General features: G+C 31.2%; 2 protein-coding genes across 2 annotated transcripts; both read left to right on the top strand.

The window, feature by feature from the left end:
- Window positions 1–734: 734 nt before the first annotated feature.
- On the top strand, window positions 735–2,933 carry LOC111276570 (RING/FYVE/PHD zinc finger superfamily protein). Its single transcript, XM_022862321.2, has 2 exons — window positions 735–2,240; window positions 2,577–2,933. The coding sequence occupies exons 1-2, from the start codon at window positions 1,074–1,076 to the stop codon at window positions 2,628–2,630; spliced, it is 1,221 nt and encodes a 406-aa protein (XP_022718056.1). The 5' UTR covers window positions 735–1,073; the 3' UTR covers window positions 2,631–2,933.
- Window positions 2,934–3,443: 510 nt separating this feature from the next.
- Window positions 3,444–14,223, top strand: LOC111275970 (protein SRG1-like). The gene is made up of 4 exons (XM_022861644.2): window positions 3,444–3,837; window positions 12,555–12,802; window positions 13,004–13,328; window positions 13,658–14,223. Exons 1-4 carry the CDS (start codon window positions 3,592–3,594, stop codon window positions 13,898–13,900), a joined length of 1,062 nt encoding a protein of 353 aa, XP_022717379.2. The 5' UTR covers window positions 3,444–3,591; the 3' UTR covers window positions 13,901–14,223.
- Window positions 14,224–16,763: the final 2,540 nt, after the last annotated feature.

Genomic DNA, 16,763 nt, shown 5'->3' with positions numbered 1-16,763 from the left:
TAACAATCATCTTCTTTTTTTTAAAATTTTTGTGTGGATAAACAGATTTCAACTGTTAAAATTTGGGTAAATGACAAACTTGCCGTGAGGTTTTATGGATATTTTTGTTAAGAGGAGGGGATTTGAACCCGAATTTTCAGACCATCTTATATATGTTGAAACCCATCATCTATACACGTATGAAAATAGTAATTGCTATACACGGTTCAAGGTCATGTTTTAAACGTATTTATCTTTTTAATACTCCTAATCCTGTCCCTTTCCAAAACATTTAACTTCAATTAGCTTTTAATTTTGACGTCCTTTTTAAGTATTTAATGATTTAATAAAGGTTAGGTTAAGGGTGTAATCAATCAAGTTTAATATTAAGTTTAAACTTGAGCTCAATTTTAAATTTTAGATTTGAAGTTTACTTTGATAAACATGTAAAAATAAGTTTAATTTTTACATTTGATAAAAATTTAATTATTTGTGTTTGAATTCAAATTTAAATTTAAAATATTTTATTAATAAAAAAATAAAAATATATTAAAATATAAAAATTTAATTAAATTTATGAGTTACTTAAATTGAGTATAAAAATATTTGAAATTAATTAAATCGATAAAATCAAACTATTTAAATTTAAATTTAACTTAATAATAATTAAATTAAATTTTATTTAAATAAAACTCAAATAATTTATAAATATTAATATATTATTTTCATCTCTAAACTAAATAACCTTTGTGAACCCAAGAAAAGGCCCAAAATTGTACAATTTGAGCAAAAGGAAAGCCTTTTTGCACCAAATTTTGGCGGGTACTTTTGAGCAAAACTAATCAAAGGTTGTTTTTTAACCAAAACCCGATTTCTTTGCTTCCTTAACTTTACCGCCAAATTCCAAAAACAATTGAAAATAGACCAAAAAACAAATATTTCCATGTTCCCGGCTTCTCTTCCCACCAGCTCCAAAACCCTCTCTTTTTTCCATTCAAATCTGAAATCCCTTTAACCTCCAAAAACAAAATCCAGACACTATAGCAAACCATCCAAAAACAATCTCAATCTTCTCTTCACAAAACCACTAAACAATGGATACCAGATTCCAAGTCTTACCTCCTGTCAAAAGATTTAGGCTTTTGCAACAACAAGAAGAAGAGTTCAATAACTCTAAAGCTAACCGCTTTTGCCTCCCGGCGAAGAAAAGGAAGGAGTCCAGGGTTCCTCCGGTAGGTGAAACTACTGCATGTTGCTTGCCAGCCAAGAAGAGAATATGGGCTTGGCAACCTGATTTTGTTTCTGGTAAGCCTCTTTTCCCTTTTGATTTGAATGTTGAGTATGAGACGGAAGTAGAGACGGTGGAAAACAAGAAAAACCCCATTTCTGAAAGTCCCCAAAAATGTATTTTTGATTCTAAAAAAGAGATTTTGGAGAAAAGCGAAAAAATCCCACTTGACAAAGATCCCAAAAAATGCATCAGAGCTAGGCAAGAAGAGAATAAAGAAAATGAAATCCAACTTGTAGAGGAAAGCAAGAAAAACCCAATTGCTAAAAGTCCCAAAAAATGCATTTTTGATGTTAAAAAGGATAAATTGAAGCAAAACAAGCTAACCCTACTTGAAACAAGTTCCCAAAAAAGCATCAAAATTAGCCAAGAAGAAAGAGAAGAAGAAATCCTACGTTTCAAGGAGGCTAGCAAAGAAGAGGAGGAAGATGGGATTTTGTGCGATATTTGTAAAAGTACGGATGGTGATCCAACAGATCCAATAGTATTTTGCGATGGGTGTGACTTAATGGTACATTCCACATGTTATGGAAATCCACTGATAAAAGAAATCCCCGAAGGTGATTGGTTTTGCAATCTTTGCTTAGCTTTCAAATCAGAGAAAACTAACAAGGATAAGCATTTTGCTTGTTGTTTATGTCCAACCAAAGGAGGTGCAATGAAGCCCACAAATGTCGATGGTAAGTGGGCTCATTTGGTTTGTGCTGTTTTGGTTCCCGAAGTGTTTTTTGAGGATCCTGAAGGGAGAGAAAGGATTAATTGTTCTAAGGTTCCTGAGAAGAGATGGAAAGGGAAATGTTATGTTTGTAATGGTAGGAGTGGGTGTTTTATCGAGTGTTCGGAGCCTAAATGTGGGTTGGAGTTTCATGTCACTTGTGGTTTGAATGAGGATCTTTGCTTTGAATATAAAGAAGGAAAGAAGGGTGCTGTTGTTGCTGGATTTTGCAAATGCCACACTGCATTGTGGAAAAAGGTAAATCTTTTTTAAGCTGTCTACGTAATTTTAATGATTTTTGGTTTTAATGTAGGGGTTATTACTGATGTGCTGTGTATAAATTGTATTCATTGTTAGTGAATTATATTTCGTTAGTAAACACATGTTAATTCATTAATTAAGATGATTGTTGAAATAATTATTTTTCCTAATGAAATACTTATGAGTAATTTTCAGGATTTTCAAACTTTTATTTTCCACATTAATGAGGTCGTAGCATGTGATTTAGTGATGGCTTACACATAGGCATCAAATGTAAACCTGTTAGTAATAGCTAGTTGAAGTTTTTATTGATGGGTTTTCTTCTATTGGCAGCAACAACAGACAGGAAAGTTCAAGATTGTAGCTAGAGATGAGCACAAGAAGTAATCAAATAGTGGGCCAACTTGTTTAAACTTGGAGATACTACTTTCACTTTTATTTTGGTAGTTGTAGATTTCAGATGTGGTTTTGTAATTTTGCTGGTGATTTCATTGGATCATACATTTGATAATTTAGGGCCTTTTCTTCACTGGAATTGATGTTTTTGACTTGTGCTGTAGTTAATTACTTAATTTCATAAACAGTCCATTGTTGAGTAGCTCAAGAAACATTGTTTCAATCTCCTACTAACTTGAATCTGTGATGAACTTGAAATAAATTTCTACTTGGTTTTTCCACTTTCAGATATTGGTTGCTAGCCCTTTTCTCATATTTCTTGCATATTCAGAAAAGTTGGTTCCTGTTTAAATTTGACAGCTTGTTTAGAGGAAAATTTTCTTGGTAGTACAATGCCAAATGGGATTTAAATGTTATTATTACTGCAATTAATCTTACCAGATTAGCTTCTGGTATTTTCATACAAAATGTAAAATTCAGATGACTTATTCAATTCAAATTCTGTCAAGGTTGCATTTGGAAGCATAAATAGTAATACAAAATTGTTATTGCATTTTGTTTGTTGTCTAAATTTTGCTTAGCGGATGTATTTGAGAAGCAAATCATTCAAATTTTTTTATACTTAAAATTATTAAGATTTAAATTTTAATCATTAAAATAAAAAGTTCAATGTTTTAAAAACAGATCACATGTCAACATCAGATTTACCTAATGTACATATTTCATATATGAATTGGCACACACATGGAATCACGCTTAGGGTGGGTCTCTCACTTGATTTGTCTTTTATACCAAGATTGATTCTGCATCCATCTATTGGTGGATTATAAATTAGATGGAGGCTCTGACTTTGAAACATGTATTGATCAGCATCTTCATTAATCTCTGCAAAAGTGTGTTCTAAAAACCAGAAGATCAGGTTTGACAAAAAAGAATCGTAATTATTCATAACATGGAACCAAAAGTGGTATTTGGGAATTCTCTTCTTGTGCCTTGTGTTCAAGAGTTGGCTAAAGATACCATGACCACCATTCCACCAAGATACCTGTATCCTGACGTTGATCAAACGACCAATTCCGATGATAGTCCTATGTTGGAAATCCCGGTTATCGACCTGAAGAGCTTGCTTTGTGAAGAATCCATGGATTCTGAATTAGCCGAGCTTGATTCAGCTTGCAAAGAATGGGGGTTCTTCCAGGTATGCACATTCATCTCTGGCTCTTGTTCATACATAATATTTGTGAACTTAAAATAAATGTATCACAATAGGAGAGTAAACAAGCCAAATCGGGTCTATACACTGCTAGGCTGAAGTTTTGTTCCTAATTTGATTTTGACTTGTTTGAGCTAAACTCATAAACTTGATTAATTTCAATAAAATTATAAATATTGATATTAAATATTTATTATTTATTTTTATATATTAAAAAAATAAAATTTTGATTAAATTTTATTAAGCTTGCTAACTTATCAAGTATGATATTTAACTACTCAAATTTAATTTAATTCATTATTCGAATAATTCAAATTTTAACAGTCAAACTTAATTTTTTTGAATTAAATCTAAATAACTCACGAATAATTTGATTTGATTATGTAGATCTATACCAATACATGTATTATGGACAGATTTTGTATCCAAGAAAACAGTGCAGCCTTTAGTCGTTTTTAACTTCTGATTAATAATATTAAACATGGTTAACCCAAAATGTTAAAGAGAAATGGAAGTTACTAAGGAACCATCAAAATCCACTTTTAATCTACTTTTTGATTACTTGAGAATGCGTCAAAGTTTGAATAGTTTCAGAAATAATGTCCACATCATGCCTTCTTCATAACCTTTTTCATATTTAATTTAATTTTCCATAATTTGTTAATAATTATTTGTGTCTTCACTAGGAGTATAAATGATACATTAATATTCGTAAGCTACTCGAATTCGATTCGAAAAAAATTTAAATTCAATTTAATTATTATCGAGTCGAGCTTGAGCTTGAGTAATTTAACTTTTTGATCAAGCCAAATTCGAGTATTCTTATATTCAGTTCGAGTAGCTCGCGAACGTAATCAAATTTTTATATTTAAATATATTTTTATTATTTTAATTAATAAAATATTTCGAATTCGAGTTTGGGCTCGAGTATAAATAATCGAACTCTTATCGAGTATACGAATTGAGTTTATTTTTACATATTAATCAAACTTAATCGAGTGAGTTCGAGTAGCTCGAATTCGATCACGAATCGAGCTTGAACTTGAAAGATAAAATTCGATCGAGTTTAAATCGAATATCAAACTGCGAGTTGTGAGTCGAGTTCGAACTTGAACTTTTCACTGTATCAATTCGACTTGACTCGACTCGATTATACTTTTAATCTTCACCATGGGAGGTCAAGGTGTTTAATTATAAATTTGGTTTTACTGAAAGAGTATTCGACACTATTATATTAAAATATTTGATTTTATTAACTCAAATAATTCAAACTCACAACAAAATTTAAAATTTTGATATTTAATGTAATTGTTTACTCTTAAAAAATTATTTTAAAAAATTTAAATTATGAATTTTTTTATAAAAAATTCTAAACATGATTTAATCATAAACCCTCTACTCATATATAATATGCCCGAATATTAGTAAAATTAAAATTATTCTGTTGTGGTTTTGTTTCTGAAAGACACGTTTTTAATCAATGTCGTGTATAATTGGACAAGGTTAGGCTATATTTAAGTAGGGTATTCTATTTTCAAATCTTTTTTGTCAATTTCATTGACGTTTTGCGGAAAAATAAAATTACATATTTGTCCAAGTCGAAGTGGCGGACGCTACAAATTGTTTTAGTGATTCAGTATTGTGTTTCTTTCTTCACAACCTTCTATAGTTGACTTTTTGTATCCAGTCCATTTCACCTACGTCATACACATTTAAACTCATGAATTATGTTATTATTATATATATTTCTTCCGTTCCATTTTCTTAGTTTACTTTTTTTTAGAATGTTTCAAAATTATTTTTTTAAATCTAAAACTTTTATTTTTTTAAGTTTTTAAATTATTTTTTATGATTTTTTATGTACTTTTTGACAATAAAAATCATAAACTTTAATTTTATAAAAAATTTTAAAATTTAACGTTAAATACATTAAAGTCAAAAAAATTTTTAAATTGAATGAAAGTCAATAACACCGAAACAATTTAAGTCGAAAGAAGTATATAAAAATTATTAAATTTATTGATTCACTACTTGGACTTATTTATAATCTCATTCTCAAAAATTTTACATCTATTTTTTATGATTAAATTATGTATTTAAGATGTAAATAATAAAACATAATATTCATGCATAGGTATGCACACTTTATTTATGTATTTATATTTTATTTATTTATTATTATTATTATTTTAAAATTTTATTTATCATCATTTTATTTTATTTTTTTTAATTTTGATTATTAATTTTTCTTTTTTTATCATATTTTTCGCATTTTTTGCTTTATGATTAAGAGAGAAATTTTTTTAAATTGAAAATTTTTTATAAATACTTCAATGTGTTAACAGTATTTAAAAAAAAATATTTTCATTTAAAGATTTCATAAGAATCATTACACGATTTTGTTTGAAATCTCATCATAAAAAAAATCTCTTTTTATTTTTTATTTTTTGATTTATTTAATTTTTATGATAGTAACTTTTTTTAAAACATAACCATCCACAAATTAATTCATTGTTAAAAATATATTATTTTTCATATATTTGTTTATTTATATATTTCATGATTCAACCTATATAAGCATTAATATAATTAAATGTAACAAAATGACAAGATAAACAAATAAAGAAGATACTGGAAATGAAACCTTTAGGCTGGTCCACAAAGCAAAACTTGAATGGGTTACAGGTTGGGCTTTCTCTGGGTCAGGCAGAAGGCTTTGGAGTGGATCCAGGTCAGGTCACGGGTCAGGTTAACCCTTTTTTTTTTCTTACCAATTACAGAGTGCAAACTTTTTTTTATCATTTCATTTTCTTTTTTTTTTTTTTAAAAGCTCGTTTCTTCTTAAAAAAGACAGAAGCCAGACCCCCTCTTAAACCTAGCCGCTTGCCATCATCATCAGCTATCAGCATCCCACGTCTTTTCTCTTCCAAAAAATAACTCTGAACTTCTTTTGGCCTCCTCTGTCACATTTTAAGCTCGATTTTGCCTAAATTTGACTGGGATTTCCTAGATCTAAACTCAAAACCCTTGGCTTCATACCTTTTTCACTGTTGCCCATCATTCAATTCTTCCAAAATGTGATATATTGTTACCTTCGCTCTTCTCTTCCTTTCCACCATTTCTAGTCATCCAAAACTTCGGTTGCCATCGTCGACACCTACACGACCATTGCTCCCACCGTCGCTTGCAACCCCAAACCGAGCTCTTCAACCTCACTGTTCTTTTCTTGATGCGTACCCTTCTTGATCAACAACAATTTTTGCAAAATCAAAGAAAGATATAACAAGGAAAGAAACAGAGAAGAAAAATAGAGGAAAAGAAACAGAAGAACTTTCTTAGGGAAAAGAAAGTTTCATTTCATTTTCGCATAACAGAATCAAACTGCAATTCTTTCCTTCACCTCATTTTATGCACACCAAACCATAACAAACAGATATTCGCGGTTATTTGCATATTCCCTCTTTCATCTCATTTCCAACAATAACATAACATAAAAATACTAACTAGAAAAGATAAGAGGGCTTTATAGGTACATGCCTTCCATACAAGTCCACATGTAGGTCAATTAAGTCCAATAAAATAATTTAGCCCGTAAAAATACTCCCACCATGAAGAAATCCTTGTCCTCAAGGATGGAAGCTAGTAATTTTCTTATCAGTTCATCTCCATAACCATTGTAACACTCTAGTGTAAACAATGCATGAGGTCTTTTAACCATTTCAGGAGTAATAGCATCTAAAATAAGCTCAATAGTATCACCAATCTTAAGGCTTTTTGTATTTGAATAATTCAGTAAAGGTGCAAAAAACATATAACCAGCTTGAAGCTTGGTTATGGTCACCTTGCAAGAAGCCTTAGTTTTGTAAGCAATATGTTATTCTTGAAAAATGATAACACAATCGAATATATATGCTACATTTGTCAAATATAGCAAATGGTTCAAAGCTTGCACATGAATCCTCCCCTCTAGTATTTTCAGTGTCTTAGTTACACAGTCTTTAGTTGCTCGAACAAATAACTTTCCATCTTGCAGTAGTTTGGCGCGTTCTTCAACTTATTATCCCATGATTTTGAATCACCAACAAAAGCTATTGTGCTAAGTAGCATGCACCCTTGTCCAATAGCAACAAAACCAGCAACAACGAAAGCAGTTAAAGTGGGATCCTTGTTTACGTCAAACATGACAACACCATGAGTTTTGGCACCGTAAACAATATTTAAAACACTAGGACCAAGTCCACCACCATATAAGACATTTATGGTACGATAATAATAAAAATTCTACCAGGTAGTAGCTTTCTGAATAAACTTATCTTGTTGCTTGAACAATACCTTGGTCAAGGCATTCACTTCAATTATTTTTTGTGTTGCAATTGCAAGCCAAAGTTTGGGATTTGCAGCTTCTAATTTTGTCATTCTTTTTCTTCTCAATCTCATCAATTAATGATAGTGAGAACTTCATTATTTACTTCCCATTGACTATAGCAAACATTCTAGGTTGTATGCCCTTAAATGTTGTCCTTTGACCTTTGTACTGAATCTGCATAGTCAAGGCAAAAAAATCCCAATCTATGGGCCCCAAGGTCTTAAGCCATTGTATTCCTAAGACAGCATCATGCCCTTTCAGTGATAGAGCCATAAAGTCAACCATAAACACAGACTCCGAAACTGACCATTGCAACATCTAACATAACCTAGCAGCCTTGACACTTTGCCTATTTGCTATTGTAACCCTACTTGGTAGTTTTGTATTGTATATAACCCCAATGTTTTGGCCACTGCTATTTCTATAAAGTTGTGGGTACTACTATAGTCTATCAACATAATCAGTTCACGATCCTTAATTACCCATTGCATTCTCATAGTCTGGGATCCATAAGAACCTTACAGGGCACGTAAAGAGAGCCATGGCTGCTCACTTCATTCATTTTCAATAAAAATGCTTCAGGGTTATCTATGCAGTCCGAGAACTCATCTATCTCACTTTTTCTCCTTGTATTTGTCAACAAACAATTGGTACAATTGAGACCTCATACACTTATGGCCTGTTGTGTATTTGGTTCCACACCAATAACATGGTCCTTTTTTTTATTTCTTTTCCCCCATTTCAGTTGGGGTGGGTTTTCTGGTGATGGGTTTTAAGCTGTTGTTGCTGCTATGATAAGTGTTTGATTTGTTAAGCTGTTGAGTAAAAGTTTTATTGTTGTCGAAAGATAATAGGTAAGGGTCAGGTGGGGCTTTGGGTGTAGGTAACAGAGGTGGTAATTGGATGGTTTTGGTGTGAGTATTGCTAGAGATAGTTTGGTATGTTGTATAGGATGCATGGTTTTGTACTTGTGTGGATTCTTTTGGGCTTGGGTTAAATGATAGACTCAATTTGCTTAGCAAGGTGTAAGGCTTGGTTCAGGGTAGTGGGTCTAAAGAGTTTAATGGATTAAGAAATGTTTCGTTTCAAGTTACTGATAAAGATGCTCAAGGCATAGGAATCAGACAATTATAAAAGGTTTAAGATACATAAAAAAAATTCATAAAATTGCTCTATAATGATTATTTGCTTTAGTTCAACTAATTCAGCCATGGGATCATCATATTCTTCACAGGCAAATATGTCTTTCATCTCCTTAATATAATTTACTCGCACTAAGTTCTCAAATCCACATTGAGTCTTGGTATAGTGTTAATGCTACTATAATGCCTTCCTCTTTAGACTTAACATTACAACTCTTTAGCAATTTTATGAACTTTTTCAGCCTCAAAATACTGTTCTAATTTCATGAACTACCCTTTAAAATCTTCCCCATTAAATTTAAGATATTCAAGTTTAAAACCCTTAGAAAAATTTAAAATTAAGTACCTATTATGGATGGCTGATAAGGAGTTGTTCAAGACATTCTTATCATAAAGGTTGTTTTGGTGCTTCACTGCTGAAACAATGTCTTTTCCCAGCCTCTTCTCTAATCTACTAACAGATGCTTGCTCTCTTTCTTGCCCATTGTATCGTGAAACTACCTTTTTAGCAAACATCTGGTCCAGAAATTCCTTGAAATCCTTCTTCCATTCCAAATATATCCCTAACATTTGTTGCTCGCATCTAGAATCCATCTACTGTATCTCATTCTAAAGTTTAGCTAAGTCTTGTTGAATCTGTTGAATCTCTTTTTGTAGTTGAGTAGTGATTTCATCAGCCATGGTTGCCAGGTCTTGAGCTTTGATACCACTTATGCATACCCTTCTGGATCAACAACAGTAAAAAACAAGGAAGGAAACATAGGAGAACAATAGAGGAAAACAAACAGAAGAAATTTTTAGACAGAGGAAAGTTTCATTTCATTTTCGTAAAACAAAATCAATCTACAATTATTTCCTTCATCTCCTTTTATGCACAGCTAACCATAACAAACCAATATTCTTCATTGTTTGCATCTTCTCCCTTTCACCTGATTTCTAACGGTAACATAACAGAAAAATACTAACTAGAAAAGATAAAAGAGAGCCTTATAGGCACTGGCCTTTTACATAAGTCCACATACAGGTCCATTAACTCTAATAAAATAATTTAGCCTATAACACTTCTTTCTCAATAAGATGGAAAATATTCTTCCTAAAATGCCTGTAAACCAAAAAAAAAAAAAAAAAATTCTATGAACCAAAACATTCTTTTTCTATTTTGATTGTTTTGTAATTTTATTTTGTTTTGTTTTGTTTTTCTTTTCGTGTGTTTATTGTGGCTGTGACTAAGGTCTTGGGGAAGATTGTGCCCTTTTTGTTTTGATTTTCGATTCTGGGGTATGAAAGAGGTTGGAGACGGGTTGTTTTAGGTAGTGTTTTTGGTGGTGATGGGGATGTTCGTTTAGAGATGGCATGGAACTCTAGTGGCAAGACCAAGTAGATGACGTTGTAGGTGGTTTTGTGGATGAAGAAAAAAGTTTGAGAAGGTCAGAAGGGAGGCTTCGCTGAGGTAGAGAGTGGCAAAGGAGGGGTTCAGTCTGGCTTGGCTAGAGAGGCTGTAGAGCTTGGGTCCTTTTTTTATGTGATTTCTTGTTGGTTTGGTCAAGAGTAGTGATATGGAAGTGTGGCACTGTGTTAGTGATTGTGGGATGGAAGGGGGCTATTGAGGCAATGGTAGTGGGTTTGGCGTGCTCCCTTGATGATAGGCTGTGATGAAGGTAGTGAGGGTGGGAAATTGTCGTTGGAACCTCTTTTTATTTTTATTTTTTGTTCTCAAGCTTTTCCCTTGTTGTGTTATTTGTGATCTTTTTGGAACCTCCCCTCCCCTCACCTTTTGTCAATTGGTTTCTAATAAAAGTCGATTTTTGAAACTTGGCCTCGGGACTATTTTTTTAGAGGGTTGTTGGCAATAAGGTAGAGGAGCTTATTGCTCCTAGGGTGGTGGAGCTTGTTGGCTTTTGGGACAACGAGTCATTTGATGAATTGTGTTTAAAATCAATGGGTTAAAATTGAAGACGAAAAATTCGGAACTAGAAATGAAAGGGACAAATTGAGGAAGGGAAAGTGAATATGAGAAAGGTAGTTCCATGTCAAACAAGCTTCTGTCTTTTTTTATTTTTGTTGTAATTTTTTCAATTAATTAAAGTAATTAAATTTTAATAAAATGAAATTGGACCTTAAAATATATTTGGGTTCACAATTAGATTTTGTGTCTTTTAATTATGCTTTGAGCTTTTATTGAGCTTTCAAATCCAAATGATTGAATTTTAAATGCCGAAATGAAATTAGGTTGGACTTTTGGCTTATGCAGAATGATTTGAAAACTATTAATCTAAATCAAAATCTAAATAAATTCAATTAAAACGCTTAAGCTAGCTCAAATTGAAATGTTCAAATTAAGCATAAAAGTTAAATAAATTTGAATCAATTTGGACAAAATTAAGGGTTTACAATGATGAATTTATTCAATAAAAAAAATTTAATTAGATATATGATGACATAAATTTTATCAATAATTGTCAAAAACATATAAAAAGTTACCAAAATTTAATAAACAATTATCAAAACGGTTGCAAATATTATATCATAAGTTACTAAATTAATACCGAAAGTTACCCAAATTATATTAAAAGTTAGCAAAATTTTGTTGAAAATTCTTAGTCTTTTAACAAAAGCTACCAAAACATATTAAATATTACCAAAATCAAAATTGTATAAAAATTTAATTATCAAATTTTACTTATATTATACTAAAATTAAAATTAAAATATTAATTATTTTCATTATTACCATAGTATTCAAAATAAATTATTTATTAAATTGAATTTTTAGATATAAAAATTACACGTACATTTCATATGTGCCAAAAACTTGTTTAATAATAAGTGTATGTGTCTCTTTAATTACTTTCAGAATTGAAATATTCTTATTTTTGTTCAAAAAATTATACTTAATAATTTGTTTCTTTTTTCATTCATAAAAATTATTTTCATTCAAAATTAATGTACTTGATTATTTTATCATGCTAGCAAGTATTGATCGAGTATAGGATAAAAGGAATTTGGATGATTCATTTGTTTACTGACATTGCAATAGTAGTTTATAGGTAACACTAATATATGCCACTATACAGATGGCAAGAAAAAAAATTAAAAAAAAAAGTAATTAAATCATGTTTTTATGTATTTCAAAGTGAAAATTTTTTTATAACTTAACAAAAAAAAAAAAGAGGTTTACAAAATTATTTTGTGTAGTTGGTAAATCATGAAGTGAGCACTTCTCTAGTGGAGAATACAAAGACAGAAATTCAAGACTTCTTCAACCTCCCAATGGACGAGAAGAAAAAGTTTTGGCAATATCAAGGAGAAGTAGAAGGATTTGGGCAATCCTTTGTTGTATCAGAGAAGCAAAAGCTTGATTGGGGTGATCTCTTCTTCATTACCAGCCTCCCTGTCCATTTCAGAAAACCCCATTTGCTCCCCAATCTCCCTCTTCCTTTGAGGTCCTCTCCAATTCTCTCATTTCTCTTTAACACTTCATTCGATAGAAAAAAATATATATATACTAATAGTTGACTTGTAACAACATGTGTGATTTTATAGCTCAACGATTAGATTAAAATTTTTTTCTTTTTTTTCCTTCATATGGTTTTCTACATGAAAATGGAAACATTTGAAAATTTTTTTTTTAATTTTGAATGTAGGGAAACATTGGATTCTTACTCATTGGAGTTGGAATCTCTGGCCATGACTCTATTGACAAAGATGGCAAAAGCACTGAACATGAAAGTTGAAGAAATGACTGGCTTTTTTGAAGGAGGAATGCAATCATTTAGGATGAACTATTACCCTCCATGTCCTCAACCAAAGCAAGCCATTGGCCTTAGACCTCATTCTGATGCTGTTGGTCTAACTATCTTGCTTCAGCTTAATGAAGTTGAAGGTCTTCAGATCAAGAAAGATGGGAAGTGGATTCCTGTTAAGCCCCTTCCCAATGCCTTTATTGTCAATGTTGGAGACCTTTTAGAGGTAATAATCATTCATCAATACACTTTAGAGAAGCATAAGTTTGATTTGTTAAAGGAAACATTTTCCATGGATATAAGCATAATCTTTTTTTTCTTACCGGGTACAGAAGATTTAAACCAAACTTTTTGAGTGGGAAAAACATGCATCAATCATTAAGTTAAATGGATGGATATCAGCATAATCTTTTTTTTTTTCTTATATTTGGTACGGAAGATTTAAACCAAACTCTTTGAGTAAGAAAATTATGAGCTAAATGTTCCGATTAATTTATTACTTGAACCACTTTAACTGCTGATGCATCATTTTTTGAATTATCATATTGTGGGTAGATGGTGACAAATGGAGCTTATCGGAGCATCGAACATCGTGCAACAGTGAACTCTGAAAGACAGAGACTCTCGATCGCTACATTCTACAGCCCCAGATATGATGGTGAAATAGGTCCAGCACCAAGCTTGATTTCTCCACAAAAACCAGCATTATTTAAAACATTAAGAGTTGAAGAATACTTCAAGGGTTTATTTGCTCGTGAGCTCCAAGGCAAATCTTACCTTGATACCATGAGAATATAGCATGGTTAAGGCCACAAATCAACTGACTCAATTGCCTGGCCAATGCTCTGAAATAAATGTGGATTGAAAATTAAACATTCATGGTCTTTCTTATAAGATTTATATTTGATATATTGTCAATATATAGATTTTATACACTGTCAGTAAATCAGATTATATGTTATTAACGAGATGTTATTGTTTTATTTACTGATAATGAATCTATACATTGACAGTACATTAAACATAAATCTATTTCTTATATGATAAACATATGTAAGAACAAAGAAATAAATGCATTTAGCTTTGTAATGCTTGTCTGTATTCAACAGCTTTTTTATTAATGGGCAAGGGATTCTCAAGCTTTGCCTAAAACATTATCTTTTTAGGCCGATTGATGTAGGTTTATACACCGGATCTAGTGAATTCACGAGAAATTACCTTCTTACAGTTTCCTACTAAACAAAGAGAGGAGCAAACTCTTTTTTCCAAGTCAACCAACCATCCATTGATAACAGCTTTTTTTTAGTAAGAAAAAAAGAAAATACACAATCCTTGGTTGATTCCACGTACAAATAGGTTTTATGTAAAAATAAACAATCAGCCTGTGATTAAGCAGCAGCAGAACAAGCAATTTCTTATAGCTAGCATAGCTTGAAATAAAAGCATACTCAGTTAAGAGTTGCAGCAACATAGGGAAAATAAATACAAACGTTGGAAAACATAAAAGAAACCTAGAATTTTAGAAGGTGTTATGCATGTCCTTGCCTTCCAGCATTTGTAGAAACAGTTGGCTTTTACCTAAAACTGCTTCGATCTCTTTCTTAATTATGGGATGAAAATTGTACCTCTGTCGAGGTCGTCCTTGCAAGATATAAGAAGGCAATCCAAGAGGCTCACAAGTTCCTCCATAAGGAATAAGTCTTCTTCCTGGTTGAGAGTATGACTTATTCAAAAGATTAGGCAAATCATGTAAATGATATCAGGTTAAAGTAATTTCATTTTTGATACATTGATAGTGGAATTTTTTAACTCTACCAACGATAATCACATAATTTCTCTCTCTTTCTATATATATATATATGTGTGTGTGTAACATGTATGTGTTTAAATGTGTATGGCTTGGGTTAAATGGACTGGATTGAAAATGACAAGGGAAGAGATTGTGAAGAAAAGAACATATGCTGAATTACTCATAGAATATGTAGTGTGCACCATTTGGACTTGGACAAATTTTTTGTTCTCCAAATGTTAATGAAATTGCTATAAACGATTTGAAAATAAAATAAGCTATCAAATATAAACTCATTTGAGTTAGAGTTGCCAACCTTATGAAATGTCACTTTCATAAAAAAGCCACAACAAAGCAACAAACTTTTTGTCCTCAAGCCTTTAGCCTAGTGGTTAAAGACGCTTGAGAGGACATCAAAGGCTTGATTTTGAACCAGGTTTCTCTCTTTTTTCCTTACTTGTATTAATGTTTTGTCCTCTTGATGTAACTAAAAAAAAAAAAAAGCTTTTTACTAATGCATTTTGCATATTATACATGAGTTGCAGGTTTATAATTAAATCTCGTTTAGACTTTGTGATGACTTTTAATAAATTGATTCTACGAGAATGAAACTTATTATATAATAGTGTAGAATATTCTTTTGGCAAAACCAAATTCAGAATAACCAACAATCGATAATATTGTTGATAGAAATGTTAATAAAGTACTAAACTTTTGGTTTCGATGACTAAAATTACTAGGTCGTGGTAGATCTCCCACTTAATTTGTCTTTTACAACAAGAGAGATTCTGCATCCATGCAGAGGTGGATTATAAACTAGGTGGAGGCTCCTTGATTTTGAAATTTATATTGATCAGCATCTTCATTAATCTCTTCAAAGTTTGTTCTAAAAATTCCTGAAGATCAGGCTGAAGAAAAAGAAGACAAATTATTAATAACATGGAATCAAAATTGGTATTGGGGAATTCTCTGCTTGTGCCTTGTGTTCAAGAGTTGGCTAAAGATACCATGACCACCATTCCACCAAGATACCTACATCCTGATCTTGATCAAACGACCAATTCCGATGATAGTCTTACGTTGGAAATCCCGGTCATCGATCCGAAGAACTTGCTTTGTGAAGAATCCATGGATTCTGAATTAGCCAAGCTCGATTTAGCTTGCAAAGAATGGGGGTTCTTCCATGTATATATGTTCATAACTCTTTTAAAGACACCAATTATATGTGATAGTAAAAAAATTCTTTTTAAAAGACATAATTATTTATTAAAAGTTATTTGTGATAATTGTATTTGTCTAAATAAACACCAATTTGGATAGGTGCAAACAGTCATCTATTTGGATAATTACGTACACTTATAAAAAGACGTTTAATTGATTATAAATAAATATCCTCTGGTTTTTGGAATATACAAAACCAACTTATGTTGAATAGAAGTTATATACATAGAACAAAAGCAGGAAAAATTCTATGCTAGTTTTCTATAATCAAGTCAAATAATTTTGCTTTTACATTGTTGATGCTCATTAGATTGATTTCATCAGTTTAAAGCACAATTAATCACTGAGTTTGATTATATTTTTGAGTTTTATATGTCAAAAATTCTTTTGCATACCATTAATTAAGTAGTGGAAACAAATAAAATCTTAAATAAAGTGGTACTAACACACACCTTGAAACCTCTTTTTAATTTTTAATATTTTTCCTATTTCAGAAATAATGTCCTCATGGCTTCTTTATAAGCTTTCTATATTTAATTTTTCCAAAATTTGTTAATCATTTGTGTCTCCACAATGGGCGCCTTAAGTTATTGATTATGAATCTGTTTATATATATTATATATTTTTTATTTATAATGCTAAGGTTTGAAT

Source organism: Durio zibethinus, chromosome 25 (assembly GCF_047325235.1).
Source record: "Durio zibethinus cultivar Kanyao isolate XHJ-2024 chromosome 25, ASM4732523v1, whole genome shotgun sequence".
In the NCBI taxonomy this organism is placed as follows: Eukaryota; Viridiplantae; Streptophyta; class Magnoliopsida; order Malvales; family Malvaceae; genus Durio; species Durio zibethinus.
This window is presented reverse-complemented; position numbering and strand designations above follow the sequence as displayed.

What these genes read in the sequence shown, in the direction of transcription:
- LOC111276570 (XM_022862321.2), top strand. Translation starts at nt 1,074, where the DNA reads ATGGATACCAGATTCCAAGTCTTACCTCCTGTCAAAAGATTTAGGCTT. An exon ending in ACACTGCATTGTGGAAAAAG is followed by an intron (nt 2,241 to 2,576) that starts GTAAATCTTTTT and finishes TTCTATTGGCAG; the next exon opens with CAACAACAGACAGGAAAGTT.
- LOC111275970 (XM_022861644.2), top strand. Translation starts at nt 3,592, where the DNA reads ATGGAACCAAAAGTGGTATTTGGGAATTCTCTTCTTGTGCCTTGTGTT. An exon ending in AAGAATGGGGGTTCTTCCAG is followed by an intron (nt 3,838 to 12,554) that starts GTATGCACATTC and finishes TATTTTGTGTAG; the next exon opens with TTGGTAAATCATGAAGTGAG. An exon ending in ATGTTGGAGACCTTTTAGAG is followed by an intron (nt 13,329 to 13,657) that starts GTAATAATCATT and finishes TATTGTGGGTAG; the next exon opens with ATGGTGACAAATGGAGCTTA.